The sequence below is a fragment of the Sturnira hondurensis genome, unplaced genomic scaffold (assembly GCF_014824575.4).
Source record: "Sturnira hondurensis isolate 20B ecotype Veracruz unplaced genomic scaffold, ASM1482457v3 Scaffold0008196, whole genome shotgun sequence".
In the NCBI taxonomy this organism is placed as follows: Eukaryota; Metazoa; Chordata; class Mammalia; order Chiroptera; family Phyllostomidae; genus Sturnira; species Sturnira hondurensis.
This window is the reverse complement of record NW_028080827.1, coordinates 20,092,901-20,111,481: the sequence shown is the minus strand read 5'-3', so window position 1 is coordinate 20,111,481 and position 18,581 is coordinate 20,092,901. Positions and strand designations below refer to the sequence as shown.

General features: G+C 39.9%; 1 protein-coding gene across 3 annotated transcripts in view; it reads right to left on the bottom strand.

Moving 5' to 3' along the window:
* Positions 1–18,581, bottom strand: part of MAP2K5 (mitogen-activated protein kinase kinase 5) — a 264,505-nt gene that overhangs the window by 66,099 nt on the left and 179,825 nt on the right. For 2 of the 3 annotated variants that reach the window (XM_037054215.1, XM_037054213.1), the window contains exon 17: positions 7,358–7,387. The exons of the other annotated variant lie outside the window; for it this stretch is intronic. In XM_037054215.1, coding sequence (XP_036910110.1) covers positions 7,358–7,387 — 30 coding nt within the window. The remainder of the gene's footprint in view (positions 1–7,357; positions 7,388–18,581) is intronic. 3 annotated transcript variants of the gene reach the window in all.

Sequence of the window (18,581 nt, the reverse complement as noted above, 5' to 3'; positions counted from 1 at the left end):
CCTGGAAACTAAAAATGAACCTGCCTTTTGACCCAGCAATTCCACTGCTAGGATAATATCCTAAGAACCCTGAAACAGCAATCCAAAAGAACCTATGTACCTCAATGTTCACAGCAGCACAATTTACAATAGCCAAGAGTTGGAAGCAACCTAGGTGCCCATCAGTAAATGAACAGGTCAAAAAACTACGGTACATTTACACAATGGAATTCTATGTAGCAGAAAGAAAGAAGGAGCTCCTACCCTCTGGAACAGCATTGATGGAATTGGAAAGCATTATGCTGAGTGAAATAAGCCAGGAGGTGAAAGACAAATACCATATATCTCACCTTCAACAGGAACCTAAACAACAAAACAAGCAAGCAAGCAAAATATAACCAAAGACACTGAAATAGAGAACAGGCAGACAGGGACCACAGGGGAGAGGGGAGGAAATTTCAGGGGAGGAAATTTCAGGGGAAAGGGGAAGGATTCACAGGAATGAGTATGGAGGACACATAGACAAAAACTAACAGGGGGTGGAAATGGGAGGTAGATAGGGAGCACTGGGGGGGGCGGGTGGGCTGGGATGGGAGTAAAAGACAGAAAACTGTACTTAAACAATAATTAAAAAAATAAAAATAAAAATAAAAATAAATTTAAGAAAAAGATTCCTGGGAAAAGCNAGGGAGCACTGGGGGGGGTGGGTGGGGGTGGGCTGGGATGGGAGTAAAAGACAGAAAACTGTACTTAAACAATAATTAAAAAAATAAAAATAAAAATAAAAATAAATTTAAGAAAAAGATTCCTGGGAAAAGCAAATTTGTATAAGTAAACATCTCCATATCACTTAAATTTTACCTCTGCATATTATGGAACATAAACTCTGACTCCGTGGCTTAAAATATCAGTATATTTTAAGTGTTTATATTCTAAATAGTGAAGACAAAAATACAGCATGAATGAAAACATTCAGACTAGAGATCTGCTCAGGAAAAAACTGCCTGCATATTGCTCTTTTGGACACTCATCAAGTAAAGATGAGTGTGTGAAATCTGAGGTATTACTCATTGCTGTTATTTTCTTTGATTAGAGACATCACACAAAAATGTGAATACCTAAAATTTGCTAAAATCCTTGATATTCTGAACTTCAAACAGTTCATGCAATAAAGAATAGATTCCAAACACCTCTTTTCAAAGAGGGCAAACTTTTTAGGTATTATTTTGCAATTTTAGGTCTAGACATGATCAATATTTAGTAGATCAGATAGTGATAGCTATGGCATAAATTTAACATTGACTATAAACAATATTAAATTAATTGAAATTAGTATTAGTAACAATATAGTCAAAGACTTTTAAAACAGGAATGAAACACAGCATAAAAATTCAAGTATTTTGACCTTAGCTTTTATAAACTAATACTTTAAAATGTCCAAAAATAGTTTTCAGATCATATGCTTTCTACTCTATCATGAGATAAATACTCTGTCTAGAGCACAATATATTACTACAAAATAAATGAATGTTTAAAAGACAGTCTGCCAATTGAAAAAAATTATTAAAATAGCAGGTTTCCAAGCCAAGTTAAACAAAATATTTTCTATTTGACAAGCTGCTTACATTTAAATGAAAACAGGGCAGATCTGGTCAATAATATGGATTGCATATAATAAAAAGGACCTTAGATCATGTTAATACAAGGATCAGAAGGCAGTAACTTCAATTAAAACTGCCCAATTATTTAGCAAACTTTCAGATACAGCAAATAAATTAATCTGCTTTAAATGAAAGTGCTCAGACAAGTACCTTGTTGGCCTATGAGTAAGTCTCACTGGCAGCAATCACAGCAAAGCAAGAGTCTGCTGAAGGAAAGCAAAGCCCCCAAATCAAAGGAATGGTCTTAGTAATCAAGAAGCATTTGCAACACATACTTCCTTGGTTTGTAGCCGGGGTTCTGAGCAAATGCCACCTATAGCTTCCCTCATATTTTGATATATAGTGTATAGGGGTATGAACACATTTCTCTTACTCATGAATAACTGAGGTACTTTGCTTTTAACAACAATGGTACCATTTCTGTACTGCCTTGTGAAAAAGGTCAGTCGTTATATATTATTAACAATAGAGGTCTTTCACTCAAAATCCTCTATTATCCACTTACATTTAATTTGTATTGGGATTTAAGAATGCCTCTTTATTGAGACAAGTAATATGTCATCATTTTGTTCAGCTAACAGGCCCGACAGACCCTGTCTCCTTGAGTTAAAGAACAGCAGATCTCTATTCTGTACATTGGTGGCAAAAGCTGGCAGAATAAATGACAATTAGCCAATTGGCAGTAAAGGTTTTTAATCCTAAACATCGAGACTTACCTTTTACTTTAGCCTTAATCATTCTATTTGCCCAGATGATGGTATATTTTTCAATAAAAGTGGTCTGTACATATTGCAACAATTTGTCTGAGTGCCATCCTTAATGTATTTTTAACAAATAACATCACTATTCACTATATCTCTTATGTATTTGATCCTTTTTACTACTTAGCTTCTTTATTTGAAACAGATTTTTAACAGATAATCTTGATCTTACAACAATATCTTGCTTGCATTTTATTCAAATAATTCTTAAAAACAGCTTAAAAAGCCGTTTGGAATAACATCAAGCTTGCCATCAATCAAATGAAAAAATTCCGCTGGCGGTTGTATAAACATCAGATCAAGTCTGATGTCTTCAAGGATTTCAGAGTGAACCATAAAAAACTCCATTAACTTCTGACAAAGAATGCAAATTAATCACAACATGGGGTGAAATGAAATTAAAGGCTCTTTTCTAATCAATGACAAGGCAGGATGAAATATTTGTTACTCTCCCCGCACTCAGACAGCCTGGGATGTCTCCACTTCCCTTGCAAAGCCCCAAATGTAAGGTGTGAGTACAGATTCACCCACAGTTGCTGTTTAGCCCTCCCACAACCCCCCCAGAGCTATCTGCTTACAAGTCGTGGAGATTCACAAAACACACTAATCATCTGAATCTCAGGTGCATCCAATTTGTTATTCACACTCTCCCATGCCAGTGAAAAGCCTGGCGCAGACAGATGCACCAGGAACCCTAAATGACAGTTTGGCCTCCGGAAGTACGATCACTACAGCAAAATCTAGTACAGCCTCCAGGTGAAATGTCTGGAGCTCCATATGGAGCAGGGAAAATTAACAACAAGATGAAAATCACTGCAGCAGCGGGAAGTCGGAATTTTTGAAAAAAAAATGAAATTTAAAGATGAAGAAAGAGAAGTAATAAATTAATGGGGTGTGAAAACATTCAAAGCTTTACAATACCAGGGGCACTATTTGCTCAGATTTTTTTCCTTTTCTTAACTTCAGGTCATTTTGATATAATTTATTAACCAAGATCAGGAAATATGGCCAAAAGAAGAACAACATCTTATACTTGCAAAAGTGCTTTAAATACATTTGTATCTGTATCAGCTTCACTCTCCTGTGGCGCCTTGCTCACCAAATTCCCGAACGCCAGAGCCGGCGCACCATCCCCTGAGGAGTCTCCTCGGTGGGTTTACCTGCGTCCTGATGCGGGGAGCTACTGTAAAGTCTGAGTGAAGGATGATGGTTTTTAGCACACAATCCTTTTCATTTCTCCTAAATTATGGTGTCATTAAACAAACCATTGCCCACCGTCATGTTTTTTAAGTCAGCTGAATCTGGATGGACATGATTAACTAACTACACACAGCTCCAGTCCTTGTCCAGACCTGAACATCTTACCAGATTACTATTAAAGCTAAATTGTTCAAGAAATTGAGATACATCTAGTTGCAAGATGTTTGAAAACACAATTTTCCATTATCTTACTGCAGAGTATGTTTCACAGGCACCCAGAATTTAATGGCACTGGGGTCAGTTAGCACTCTGAGGCTCTCCGGACCCTCCTGTCACTCTGCTAAACACATGGTAAGAAAAGCAAAAGGGCTCTAGGGAATGGTCTTGTCATCATCTACAATGGCACAAGCCCCTGATGTTCAGCATTTCTCATCTACACAAGAGGCCTCCCTAGGGCAGAGAAGGCAAAGGAGAGAAGTGAAAGGCTTGGTGGGGCTGAAGGGAAGAGCAGTGGTAGGAACAATCAACCAAAGACAGCCATTTGCTTCAGTTGCTGGCAAACCCTAGGCCTAGCTGTAGGTACCCATTCATCACTGAGACTGTGCCTGTTGCCTCTTGGAGCCTCAGTCTGTGTGCCTGAAGTCTGGGAACAACAGGCCCTGCGTGTGCAGCCAGTCAGATCACAGAAAGAGCTCTGGAGCTCGATATGGGAATGGTGCTGGGTGGATCAAAGGCACTGTTCTTCCTAGTATAAGCTATAGTAACAACACTGCATTTTTAGTGGCTCTTTATACCATTTTTTTCCTATAGGGTTCTAATCTGCAGGCTAATGAGGTTATGCAACTTTAAGGCCTAAAGGAAACTAAAATATATAATATTTTTCAAATACCAAATAAAAACTCAACCCACAAAACAATGAAATTCATATAGAATGATTATTTCAACAAAAATCCAGTCCTTTAACCTTTATGTTGGTCCCAGGCCACTGACTCTCCTTGATATCTTTCCAACACCCTCCCCCAGCCTTAGCTGTGTCCCCACTGGGTATATGCACTGTGTCACTGGCAGGAAGAGGTGCCGCTAATGACGCTGTCAGCAGCACTGATGCTGGGCTGGGGGAGGAAGAGTCGTGAAGCTAGCCTCTCTCCTGCCCACTTTCACCTCTGCTCATTTGACACCCAGCTCCAACTGCAGTTTGCAGGTTCCTGAGCACGCCCTTCTGCAACCCTTGGCTGATGATTAGAAATTGTTCTGTGCTTCAGCCCAACATCAAGACCAGTGGGTGGCCCTATGTTCTTCCCGGAGTGGTTTTATATCCATCTCATTTAATTTGCATACTTCCTTTTATCAGATAGGAAAGGGCAACCAATGGGATGAGGCAGTCCCCAGTTCAAGAAACAGAATGCTGCTTTGACTTTATGGCTGCTTTGGAAAGTACTGAATCTCCTATCACTGGAGGTGTTCAAGCATAGTGTGGATGTTCGATTCTCAGACAGTGCAGAGAGGTTTAGTTCAACGACGCCTGAGATCTCTCCCAATCCCGAGAGTCTATTATTCACCCCGGACCACTCCATTTGGGATTCAGTGGCACTGAACTCTCCGCAGTTCAGTAGTGAGAAATCGGCCCTTCTGTTTGCCCAATCTATGAGGGGAGGTTATCTCACAGGGTGGCTGGTGGTTCAAATGAGGTAATACGGGCCACAGAGAAGGTATTACTTCACAGTCCAGTCTCTGTAACACTATAAAAATGAATGCTTTCCTTCAAGTGCTTTATCTAAGGGCAAAAGAGAGGGTGGAGAAAGGAATTCATAAAGTACTCTTTCCCAATCTTCAGTCTATAGTACAAAGCCTATAAAATAAATGTCAACTCTACCAAAAGCCATTCTTGATTCTAGCAATGAAACGCACAAACTTCTGTTGAAAAATCTGGGAAATAGGCCTGATGGCATAAAAGCTGCTTCTATTATTTGAAGTAAAAATCCCAATTTGGTGACAATATTTTATTGTGATTCAAGGATCACAGCCCCCCACCCCCTGCCTCTGCCCACCCCCTCCACACACACTCTGGCATAAAGGTTATTGCTAACTAAGGAATTCAGTGTGCCATGATTTTCCACCTTCTACTTGACTGATAAGTAAACATACACTTCCTTAGACATTCAAGAAGGAAACACAGCAAAGGTACACAGCCTCTTCCCAAACCCTCCCAGTCTGCACACCCTCCATGCGTCACACGCAGCGGCAATCTGTTTCTTAGACTCGTCACTTACCCAGTCTCACTGTTAATTGGGAACCTTGAGAATATAGTTATATTCTCAGTTTTTGGCATTTTCACTAGATGGCTTTTGAGTTTTCTACTATGACTTGTTTGAAAGATATAGTATATATGGCCTCTTCTGTTGATTTACTGAATTTTAGGGAATTTCACATATTGGCCAAACAGTGAATTGTTTAAAAATTACTGACAGAATAAGAGGCTTACCGAGATAAATATTCTAATGAGCTATAAATCCTGAAAATGTGATTTTAATTTGATGGGCTACCTAGAGCTAAGCGGCCAGGCTATGCACACTGAAGCCCCCCCACTGAAATGCTAGCATGCACGCCAGGCAGCCACTGCAGTGTGGACGTTCTCTTTAAGGAAAAGAATATGTTTAAACAAAGAAGCCTACAAATTTGAGAAGTGAGACTAAACACTCTTGAACCCAGCAACCTGGACAATTTTTCTTTTACTTATCTGATGGCTTTAACTGTACAAGAAAAAGGATACAAAACAGACATTTCAGCGAGTGAAGGGTCTTTATATGTCCACATGGGTACCAAGAGAATTTGCTTAAAATCGCTTAAAAAGATGGTAGACAGAATGAATCCCATCCTATTATTCAATAACCATGTTTGTGATTCATCTGCATAATCTAACCATGCATAAATTAGTATGTGTAATACAACACTTATTTGCATAATAATAGCAAGTTAATAGATGCTTAAAGAGCAGAGACCAACACCACCTTTAAATCAGACATGCCTCCAGGCACTGTGGCCTGTACAGACCACGATGCCAGAAAAACACTGAGCATCAACCAGCGGAAAACAGTCAAACCGCTCATTTTTCATCCCTCCAGACATTTCACTTATTTCTCCACACACACTGGGGAATCATTTTCAAACCACAAAATAGCTTTATATTTTAAGTGCTAGCACTCATCTATAATAAAAATCTTAAAGAAATTATAAAGGTTATCAGCAGCAATTGGATAGTTTGTTTTCTTTGATATGTGGAGAGGAAGGGACGGATTTTTTCAAAATCATACTCTCACGAAACTTGGGGCCTATTTGTTTAGCAAAAATAATAACCTATTTAGATATGCTTACCCTTCATCTCAATCCTTTAATTCAAATAATTTTAATGAATGTAAAAGCTCAAACAGTGTATCAAGAAAAGGCTATGTATGCCCCTCTCCCAATCGCAATAGGAGCACATGGAACAGGGTTAGGAGAAGGGAAACCACCACCAATGTCACACAAAGGAGGAGCATGAGGAGGGCTTTCAACCCTTAACAAAGGGGAAAAAAATCGGGAGTTTAAAAAAAATCAAAAATCAATAGAGACTTCTAAATGACTCCTTTAAGATAACACTTTTCAATTTAACAGGACAGATTTATTTGTGTGTGGCTCAAATGTTCACAATTGCTCCCTGCACCTTCATACATAGGAATGAATGTCACAGTGGCAAACGGCAGTAATGAACAATCTTACCTGAGGATATGGAAACCTCCCAAGAGCAAGCTGGGAAAGGAAATAATATTTGTCTAGTTATAGATTTGCATGCAGGGCAGATCTCCTTAAGACAGACAAGTACTAAATTTCAGAATTGCATCCGGCAAATATAAAGAGCTCACAACCTCAAATACACAAGCTAAATTATTACTGTAATTACACTGAGTTATATTTAGAATGAATGCTTTCAGTGGACAATGTTACATCTCCAGTAATACATTCTAATTGTAACAAGTAAACATTACCCTTATGTGGTTTCTCTTAGGAATATCCTTAGCTATCTGGGCGTTATTCACATTTACATGTGTGACAGTTTCTTCTACACAGAGACATAAAACTGCAGAAGGAGGCTGCTGGCTTTTCTTTTTGTAAAATGAAAACACCTTCAATAACAAGTAAACAGATAGGAAGGGTTGTAGAAAATGGGAAATTAAACACATGAAATAAAAAATTTTGCTATTACCTGGGGGGTGGGCTGGGGTGGGAGTAAAAGATAGAAAATTGTACTTGAACAATAATTAAATACACACAAAAAATTGCCATTATTTCCATCTATCTGTTAGTTTTTTCATCTATTTTCTATCTACGGTTAGAAGAAAAGAGCTACTACAAATGGGAAAATGGTCATTTTGAGACTGAAGTCAGAACTAGAGGTCAGAGTCTAAAATTGTGAAAGCAAATCCTCAGTGTTTCCACTTTTGCTTGATCTGTAAACTGCTATGTGTTTCTAGGCCAGTCACTTAATTTTGGTCTTTGGATCCTCACCTGTAAAAACAAAATCATTCGACCAGGAACAGGATTGATATAAAGTAACAAGATCGGATTCACCAAACATACTATGTCGTACTTAAAGAAATAGTGGCAAAAATTTGCAGCTGTATAATGTGGCCCATCCTCATGCCTAAAACCCTTTATATGTATTTGTAGCTACTTTCAAAGTAGAATTGCTACATCAGGGGACTTGGAAGCTGCAATGGATCCGAGAGAGCATCAACCCATTTCACAGATTAGAACCCAGAGTTCCACTGAAGAAGTTGGCACACAGTTCATCAGTAGAAGCCAAGGGACTGACCCCAAACTTTGCAACTTAATCCAGTGTTCTTTCCGGCATATTACACTGCTTTTATAGATCTTCAGGAATTGTACATTTATTTCAAAGACATTGATGCTAAACATTTTTGGGTTCCTCCTTTTGGAATTATGTTTAGAATCATTTAACAGGAGAGCCCTACCTCATTTTACTATAATTGCATCATATCTTGGACTATCCCAAGATAAATTATACCCCTCATCTTTTTGGTTGTGTAAATTATTTGTTGACAAAAGTTTGAATACTTATGGGTATTGCCAAAACCCAACTCCACTTTCAAAAAAATTTTTATTGAATTTATTGGGGTGACACTGGTTAATAAAATTATGTAGGTTTCTGAGGTACAGTTCTATAATATATCATCTGTATGTTGTATTGTGTGTCTGCCACCCCAGGTCAAGTCTCCCTCCAACACCATTTATTCCCCCCTTTATCCTCTTCTACCTCCACCCACCCGCCTTTCCCTCTGGTAATCACCATACTGTTGTCTGTTTCTATGAGGTTTTTCTTTCCTTTGCTTAATCCCTTCACCTTTTCCACCTAGCCCCCCAATCTCTTTCCCCTCTGACAGCTGTCAGTTCTCTATCTATAAAGTCTCTATTTTGTTTGTTTATTTCACTCATTAGATTCTACACATAAGTGCAATTGTTAGGGTGGTACTTATCTTTCTCTGACTGGCTTATTTCACTTAGTATGATACTCTCTGGGTCCATCTGTGCTGTTGCAAAAAGATTTACTTCTTTTTTATGGCCAAGTAGTATTCCACTGTGTAAATGTACCACAGCTTTTTTTAACCCACTCATCTACTGATGAATACTTGGGCTATTTCCAAATCTTGGCTATTATAAATAATGCTGCAATGAACATAGGGGTGTACCCAACTCCGCTTCAAAGAATAGTTTGTTCCCTACTAAGGATAGACACAAAGGGGCTGAGATTAATTTTCAAAGTTCTAAAACCAGTTTGAGCAACAGCAATGTGATAGGAATGAACCATATAACAGGTAAGGTGACTACTTTGAAAGGGCCAATACTCATTTGGATGTATATATACATATATATGGACTACCTGATAAGTTTTATTACCTTGTACTCATTTCTTGTATATTCAGAGTTCATTGACTTCAAAGATATAGTTATATTATTTCAGTTGGTGGGTATCCTTATTCCCTTCAAGATTATAAATAACAAAAACATCACAAAATGGGGTGAAAGAGAATATGAATGTTTATCAAACTCCTTTTAGTTCTGTGTGAATATATTTGTTGTCTATATACTGTTATTAATTAGGAAGGGGGGGACTCAGTTCTCCATGGCCCCTACTCCGCCCCATAAAACAGGCCATCGATTTACTTTATTTTGTAAACACAATGTGCTCCTGGCTAATGCGAGCATGCACAATGGTTCAGAAGGAGCTGCTGCAGTCTACTGCGGTGGTGACCGGTGGACTGGGCATTTGAGCCAGTTTGTACTGAACTAACAGGCGGCGACAGCTCTTAACGAGCTGTCACCTACCACTGCACTGAGATGCAGGTCACAGTTTTGCATATTCCTACATTTGGAGTTAGAACACCACCAAGAGAAGTGTCTCTCATTTAAAAAGCTGACAGCTTCCTAACTCTGGGAAAAACACTTGGAACCTTCTATCCCAAGCCCTCCTGTGGATGCTGTGCCATTTACTTGGGTACATGCTGAACAGCGTCATGAGGCTCTATGGGAGAACCCCGCCCTCACGACTTGCTGGCAGAAGAAATGTGCCTGCCACACATACAGTTAAGGTCTAAACTAAGTGGCAGGTGCCGAACTGGTATTGGTTCTTGCAGTTGACAGAACTAAGCAATAATAAACAGAGGGCTTAACAAAAAGAGTAGAATATGGGGAAAATGTGAATTTTCCCCATTTCAACACAAAGCCTCATATTCTCAAGTCATTACAGTTCCACAGCGAGGCCAGGCTGTGGCTGACGTGTGAACATGCCTTCATTTACTTGGGCCCCTCTATCACGACTGGTACGAAGTAATAAGGATGGCTGATGTCATGTATTTGCTGTGTGAGGCACCACCACGCAGGAGAACACAGAGAAAACTCAGTGCAGGCTGGTCAGCTAGGAGCCGCCCAGAACTAGGCTGCTTAGGAACAGGTGGCTGCACTTGACTGAACTAGCGAATTCATCCTTCTTGGGACTGGCTTTGATTTGTCTGGACCTCCTACGGAATCTCAGTCCTACTTGTCAACCACAGTCCTTGGAGAACTTCTCTAAGATATCTTGCAGGTCTAACTTCTTTTGGATCAGAGGACAGAGAATGGTTCCTTGACCTTGACCAAAGCAGCACCACAACACTTCCCTCTCTCACAGAGTCACCACCGGGCTGCTCCAGCGCAGGTCAAGGAGTCCAGCTCTGCACCCGTGCAAACCGGTAGTGGCACGATTAGGCTGGCACCAAAGGCAGTCGTTTTAAGGCCCCAGGAGAGGGAGCTGACTTCCATGTCTGTCCCTGTCCTTCCAGGTTTAATGCAGCTGCTGTGTTTAGGTGCTACACTATTTGTCTTGTGGCAAAAAGAAGAAAATCTATAGCCAGGCCCCATAACCCTTTTATCAAGTTCAATTAGGAGGTGAAAAAGGAAAACCATTCTTAGATATGACTGACTGCATGAAGAGCAGGTTCTGCAAGAGGCTGTTGAAAGTCGAACCGAGCACTGGATCCTCGTGGGGAGGAGGCCGCACACACACTATGACCCAACGTTTCAGAGACAGGTGAGCTGGGGCCGCTCTGCGTCTTTTACCCCTACTGGTCTATTAATCTACTTGCATTTCCCTGGTTTTTATTGTCAAGGTATTATAAATTAGGAAACTTACAAAAGAGAGTATGTAATCTTCCCTGAAATGGCCTGCAGATATGTCACTGTACTAAATGTGTTTCAGATTTAATGAAGCTTTAATGTCCTTTTTAATTTTGCCTGTTTCTGTATCACCAGGGGTCGGGCAAGGCAATCAGCACTCAAGAGGGTGGTTTGGTTTAAAACTAGGAGAAAACTCATTTGCTTATGAGTTGCACTGTATTTTCTTAATTAAATTTACTGAGTAAAATGGTTTAAGTTCAGCCAACCAATGACCTCTGTATGTAGATTTAGATTTATAAATAGGTTAACAGTTAAAGAAAAAAAATCACAACAAAGCAAACAGATTAAGGCTAAGCCAATAGAGATCTTTGCTCTCTTCATCATCTTTACAAAAGAAGCATTTAAATACAGGCAGCTTAAGTCCAGTTTTTTAAAAAAAGTGCATTGAAGACTGTGGATTCACATAAGTGCCAGCAATTCATCACACGATTCTCACATCCTTTCATTCCCAGGAGTGGACTGACTTGCACTGAGAAGACTTGGCTTTATTTATTTTGGGGGGTGGGGAGGTGGAGGTAGAGATGGGGCAGGGAGAGGATTCTATTTAATGTTAAATTAAAAAGTACACTTTAATTCCAAACACTTAAGACTCAGCAAACTTCTAAACACTCTGCTCCTTGTGGGAGGTTTACTATGGAAAAGGCAGAAAAAGAAAACTCTGACAACACTGACCATTTGGGAATACATTTAAATAACATTAAATGCTAACATTTCACTGTAGAACTAGGACTGTTCCTTACTGTCCTGTTACACATCTCTGACTTGTCCAACCATAATTTATGAAATACTCTCGAGTTACTAGCTTTTGAGTATGTTTGGATTTTCTAACTTAAATAACAAATGTATGTGTGTGCACGTGACCATAACATTTGCCAAACACTTAACAATGCATGACAGAAACCTTTGTATATCAACAAAAAGTTAGAATGAAGATATTTACTTACAAAGCAACAAAAACAGCTTGTGTTGGTAATAAGAGGAATTATTGCCATGAAGTCACAAATGATAAAGAGAACACACATGCTGTGGCCAGAAAGCCAAGGCAGGACCCAAACTCAGAAATCCAGGGCATGTTTTTAGTGATCATCCCCCACTTACAACAACAACAGTGTGGGAGTAGTGTTAAATTTAACGTTATGCTGAAGGGTGCTGAATGTTTTATTCTTAATTTAGGCATATTCTATGTTTCTTGGCATAACTGCAAATTGAAAATAAGCATTTTCAATATAGCCAATGATCTAGCTGAAGGAGGACTTTATAGTCTGAAATGTTCTAAAATTTGTTCTTAATTACTTTGTGTACATTTTGCACAATTAAATTTCTATCTAAGGACTTTGCATTTAGATGGTGCATTGCGGTTAAACCTTCATTTTATAGAAATGCAGCAGCTACTTTGGAACATTCAGACACAGGAAAACTTAAAAAAATCAGATTTAACTACGAGATTACATAAAATTCCCTCAGCGAGCCTTCATCCCAAGACCAGTTTTCACAGTCCTAGAGAGAGTTTAAATCAGCTGAACTATGCTGGTGAAGAACCATAATAAATATTAAATACCTCAAAATCTACCCTAAGATTTTACTTTTCTTCTCATGTATCAATTTCACTGTCCTCTTACTGAATGCTTTAAAAACAATCCCAAGGATATAACAGCAATTTACCAGTGCTAACGTACTGCGGAGGTTAAAGTGACAACAAAGAACACAGAAACACAAAGCAGTGTTGAAGTAGGGTTTCAATTAAATGTGGAGGGTTTAGTAATGCAGGACCAAAAAAAAGAGTTACAAATTAATTTAATCTTCTGCCCATAGTTTGCAGCTGCACTCTAAAGTGTCTAGGGCTTAAGAACAAAGCCTTGAAAGGCCTTGGAGTGAGAAAAGCTTCAATTTTTAATGTATAACGCCATTAGCTGATAACTTGTGGAATCTGCAACCCCTGCGGAGGGGCATAAGTGCGAGTAACAGAGACTGATGAAGTGACATATTTGTTCATGTCTAGAACTATGAGGAAGAGGGTTATTACTAACACCATCAGGCCCAACAGAAATATGCCCTAATAACCTTTGGGACCTTCCACATTATCAGTTCTCACTACATCAAATATATTAAAATCAAAACCTAATTCACTTTAATTAAAGACAATTAGTTTGTTTTACTATTATTGTTTTAACTTGTATTGTATTATAATACACTGCAAATTAAAGATGTGATAATAAATATAACGAAACCATCAAACTGTGCTCACCTTTCCACCCATGCCTGATGAAATTAGCTCGTCACTGTTTCCTATTTAAGGAAATTCAAGGGCACCATTGTCAGAAGTGGTGCAGAAACACTGTCCTCTAAAAAGAATACAGTGAAACCATGCACGTCTTTTCCTTATTCAATTTATTCTTCTTTTCACATAACACTTCTCTATAAACTCTCAGGATTTCTTTAACACAAACAGAATTATAGCCCAGTGGAGGCACCAGAAGCTTAATTAATTTGCCCAAGGTCATACTGTAGGTTGGTGGCAAAGCTCGTTAGGTTACTAGGAACTCTGAGCTCTACAGATGTTGTGGCAATGGCAAAGGCCCCTGTCTGCAGAGGCCCCAGAGATTTCTAGTGCAGTGGGTGAGCTCCGGCACGTAACTCCTTATGCCTGTGCAAACAGTGCCAAGTGCTCCTGAGAGCTTGAAAACACCGTCTTCTTTGTGTGGAAAGAGCCTAAATGTGAGGTTCCCACCAGGAGTGCTTTGTAGTGTGTGCCAACATTTTCAAAAGAACTACTCCTACTTGTTTGCACCCGAGTCCACTGATAAAAAGAGAATTTATTTTAACTTAAGAAGCCCAAACACAGTAGCACAATGAAATAAATCAAGCCATTCTCCATCATTCAGAAGGTCCTTCATGCTGTCCTACAGATTACTACTACCAATAATAGAGAAAAAATGTCATTACAAATAAATGTTTCTAATAGGAGTTTTTTAAAAAATTAGAAACGGGCTTATTACAGTGGACACTTAAATGGGGAGAGGGCAACAGTAATTCACAAGTACAATATCCTAAGACTGCCAACACTGTTCCTTTAATTGCTTTATTTGTTTCGCTGTTAAAAATGATTGCTTGCTGTGGCCTAACCATGAATGCTGAAAAGCATGATGCATTGAGGTCTCAACCTGGGCAAACTGTACCTAAACTTACACTTTATTGCAGCTTAGTTCACAATCTCCACCTAATATAGGGTTATATCCCAGCGCAGCAGAAGGATAAATCACCCTGGAATATCACTCCGGCAAAGTTTAGCTGGGACTGCAGCATATGTGCTTCCGAGCCACTGAAGCAAAGGCCCATAAAATACACTAATTACTGAAAGTTATGGTCACTGAGTGATTGATAGCGCTCTGCAAGGCAACTTCCTCATTTTCAGCTCTTCTGACGGGGCTCATCCGCCACACAGCAATTATTAATTCATGACCCGCCCCTCAGGCACCAGTACCTTTACTTCTCATTCTCCTGCGACCAAACTACTGCTACAGCTGGACACTGTCTTTCTTCATTTTGATGGCTGGGTAAGGATGATAAAAAGTAGATTTCGTGCTAAATGCTATTGTTTGAATCTTTAAACGCCGCTTGGTCTTTCTAACCCTGCTGTCCCAGAACACATACTTCTCCTTCCTCTCCCATAATGTTATTTTACTTGCATCATTTTCTTTTTTCCTTAAAAACAAGTGCATATGTGTGTGTACATATGTATGCATGTACATGTGTGTATATGTGTGTGTATGTATCAATCTACCTGTACCATACTGAACCAAAAACTCTGACTGAATTATGTTTTTGGTTGAATATTCTGGTTTAAATGCAATATATAACTTCATTTAGGCCACGGTAAATATGAGGAGCAGCTAATTGATTTTTTAAAAGGGGGTGGGAAACTCCCCACCATTTCAAGAGACCCACTCTGTCAAAGCTTTGAAGACACTCTAATCATTTCAGGTTGATTTCCATTAGTAGCTCTACCCAGAGTGATGCTAATTAGAATATCTGTATACAACTGAATCTCTAAAAAAGTCACTTAAAAACAACAGCAAAGATCTCTTTTGATGGTATTCTGCACACTGAAGAAATTCAGTGAGAGACTGCATTAAAGACGCACTTTAGTCATGACAGATGAAAGCAAACATTCTACTTTTCCAACAGAAAAATGAATGTTCTTCCAATTTTCACACAACTCAAAATGCAACACTGAGGGCAGTTCCCTACCTGGAATCTGATGCTGTAACAGATGAACAGATGGAACTCAAAGCTACCTATCTTTCAGGACTTGGTTCAAATTCTTCCTCCTCTTTCAGGAACCAGTCCCAGAAGACAATTTTGAGGACAGAACTCACACTGCTCCTGGCAGTGTATCACGCCTCACACCTGGCGACAGTTCCCAGTGTTCTACATCTTCCCATGTCTCTACTGGCAGGTAAGTTATAACTTGTTGAAGGACAAACTCTGAGTCATAAACTTTGATATATTCTCCATGACACGGGAAATAGTACTTTGCAGTAGGTGGCCCCTAAGCATTCGTTGATTACGATAACACTCCGAATGGTAAAGTCTCCTAGGGCCCAGACAACCTGGGTGCACAGCGTGGTTGTTTCTATGCCATATACTTTAATGAACATGGTCTACAAACTCTTCGGTACTAGTGGCTGATAGTCTTAACTAACAAGGCCCCCTTACACATCACTGCTCAGAATAATCACTTGTACATATTTAAGCATTATGATTAATTTAGGTGGCTTATTTCTTATTAAAGACTAAAGAGTTGTAAGAAGGGAAAAGATTAGAGTTAACTGCCCCAAATCCATCTCATGTGCTTAATAACCATTTTGATATTCATAGTAAGAATTCAGACATGACACTCTTTCAATATGTCTTTGTAATGCTGACCCGCATCCTCTGACAGTGGGCAGCTTTAATTGTGACAGTCCCTAGAGACATAGTTGGGGGGTGTCCCTACTTCTAAACTGCTCCCTGGAGTCATGCAACTGTGGGTGTCTAAGAAAACATCAGCGCTGGGGTACATAGGGTACAGTCTACTGAGCTCAACCTAGTCTACACTTCTATTTCTAGACATTTCAAAGTCCAGGGAGAATAATCAGGTAATATTCTCATAGTTCTGGCCTTTGTATATGTTGCTGCTTGAGTGAGAGAGAGAGAGAGAGAGAGATGATAGATAGATAGATAGATAGATAGATAGATTGATTTGGAGTGGCCATGGCCATCCCTACCAACATGCCATGCATGCAGGTAGAGCCATCGCGAACCTTCCATTCTGAACCACTGTCTGACTGTGCTCTCATCAGAGGTCCCTGTGGATGCTCTGCAGAATGGCTGAGTCCTGCCAGGATTCCTGACCCACAGAATCCTAAGTAAATAAAAGGCTGTTATCTGAACCACTCACGTTAGGCAGCTTATTAAGAGAAACGGATAAGTGCATCTTTCTTTGACATTGATATCAGCCCTTCCTTTCACCTGCCCAGTCCTATACACTTCTATGTATTGAACTTTTACTTATCTTCCTCCCTACTGGTCAAGAAGCTTCTCAGGGCATTCTTTGTATCCTTACTGTCAACACAGGGTAGCACTGCACAATGTCTAGATGGATTCTCACCCATCCACTTTTTCTGAAAAACAACACCAGTTGTACATTTCAAAATATGGTGAACCTGAATCAGCTCTAGGGACGGAGTAGGTAGTAACCCTGTGAAAAGCAGTCTTGACTCATGAGCAGAGTCATGATAAACCAGTTCTTTACTTTCTCTAACCCCCATTTATGTATTCTTTTTGCAAACTGCTTGATCTACCCCTTTTCTATGGCTAATGGAGGAAGCAGACTTTAATCCAGAGTCAGAATACGTGACTGCTGCTACTTGGTCTAGTGAATTAGACTTTCTAGCAAAGTCCGTTAGTTCCTCTGGACCTCAGTTTCCTCATTTGCAAAATGGGAACCCTGATGCTCACACAGTGGAAAAATCCTGGGTGCCTTAAACTACTGATTTTTCAGTCATTTCCCATCACAGCGGAGAGAAGCTTAAACGAGATGAGTATCAAATGGCTTTGTTAAATGTGACGTACACATCCAATGTTGTGTTGTCATCCTCTTGTTAGAATGACACCGAGCGAGATGCCGATAGCTAACAATAAGAGGGAAGAGCACTAGACTTCACGAGGGAAGTCCAGATGCCAGGCCCTTCAGCGCAGTGCTAGCTGCGTGCTGTATCTGCAGGCACAGTCCCTCCCTTCTCTGGACTGAGCTTCTGCACTGCTAAAGGGGGATCTGATTAACGAGTTCTAAACTCTCTCTTCTAGTTCAAACAAACACACACAAAAGCAAACATTCTAGTCTCTAAATACAAGATAAGATGTGTAAAAGAATTTTCTAAGTAAATGCTATACAAATATGAAAGCTATTACCCAGTTCAGAACCAAAGTATGTAATATGGTCTGCAGGATCTTTGAGTGTTTCTCTCTCCTTTTTAAAAGATTTTATTAATTTATTTTTAGAGAGGAAAAGAGAAGGAAAAAGAGAGAGAGAGAAACATCAATGTGTGGTTGCCTCTCACATGGATCCCACTGAGGACCTGGCCTGCAACCCAGGCATGTGCTCTGACTGGGAATTGAACCAGCGACCCTTTGGTCTGCAGCCTGTGCTCAATCCACTGAGCTAACTCCAGACAGGGCAGGATCTTTGAGTGTTTCTTTAAAGCCAACTCTGGGTCACTGCGTTTTGCATACTGAGAGCATTCTGGGAGCACTGGTTTTTAGCCCTTAGTTTCTCAAAGGCAGCTGCAGTGTCTCAGATTATGGCACTCAGGGAATATCACAGTTGACAGACATCACTAGAAGACCGGCCCCTTATCTTTCAGATCTCAACTCAAAAGGAACTCCCCAGCACTCAGTTACCCCCAGGAGACAAGGCTGCTTCTGTCTAACAACCTACTCGTGCCAAGCGGCCTCCTGTAAAATGCAGGCCCCATGAAGGCAGGGATTTTGTCAGCTCCCTTCACAGCACTGTCCGGAGTGACTGCCACAGTGCCTGCCACATAAGAGCCGCTCAACAAGCATTTTCTGAGTAGCTAACAAATCCACGAATGCATCTTGTCTAACCTTGTATTTGGCTCTTCTACAAAGCACTTTCCCCTTTACAAACAAAACAAAAACCACGAGACAAGTG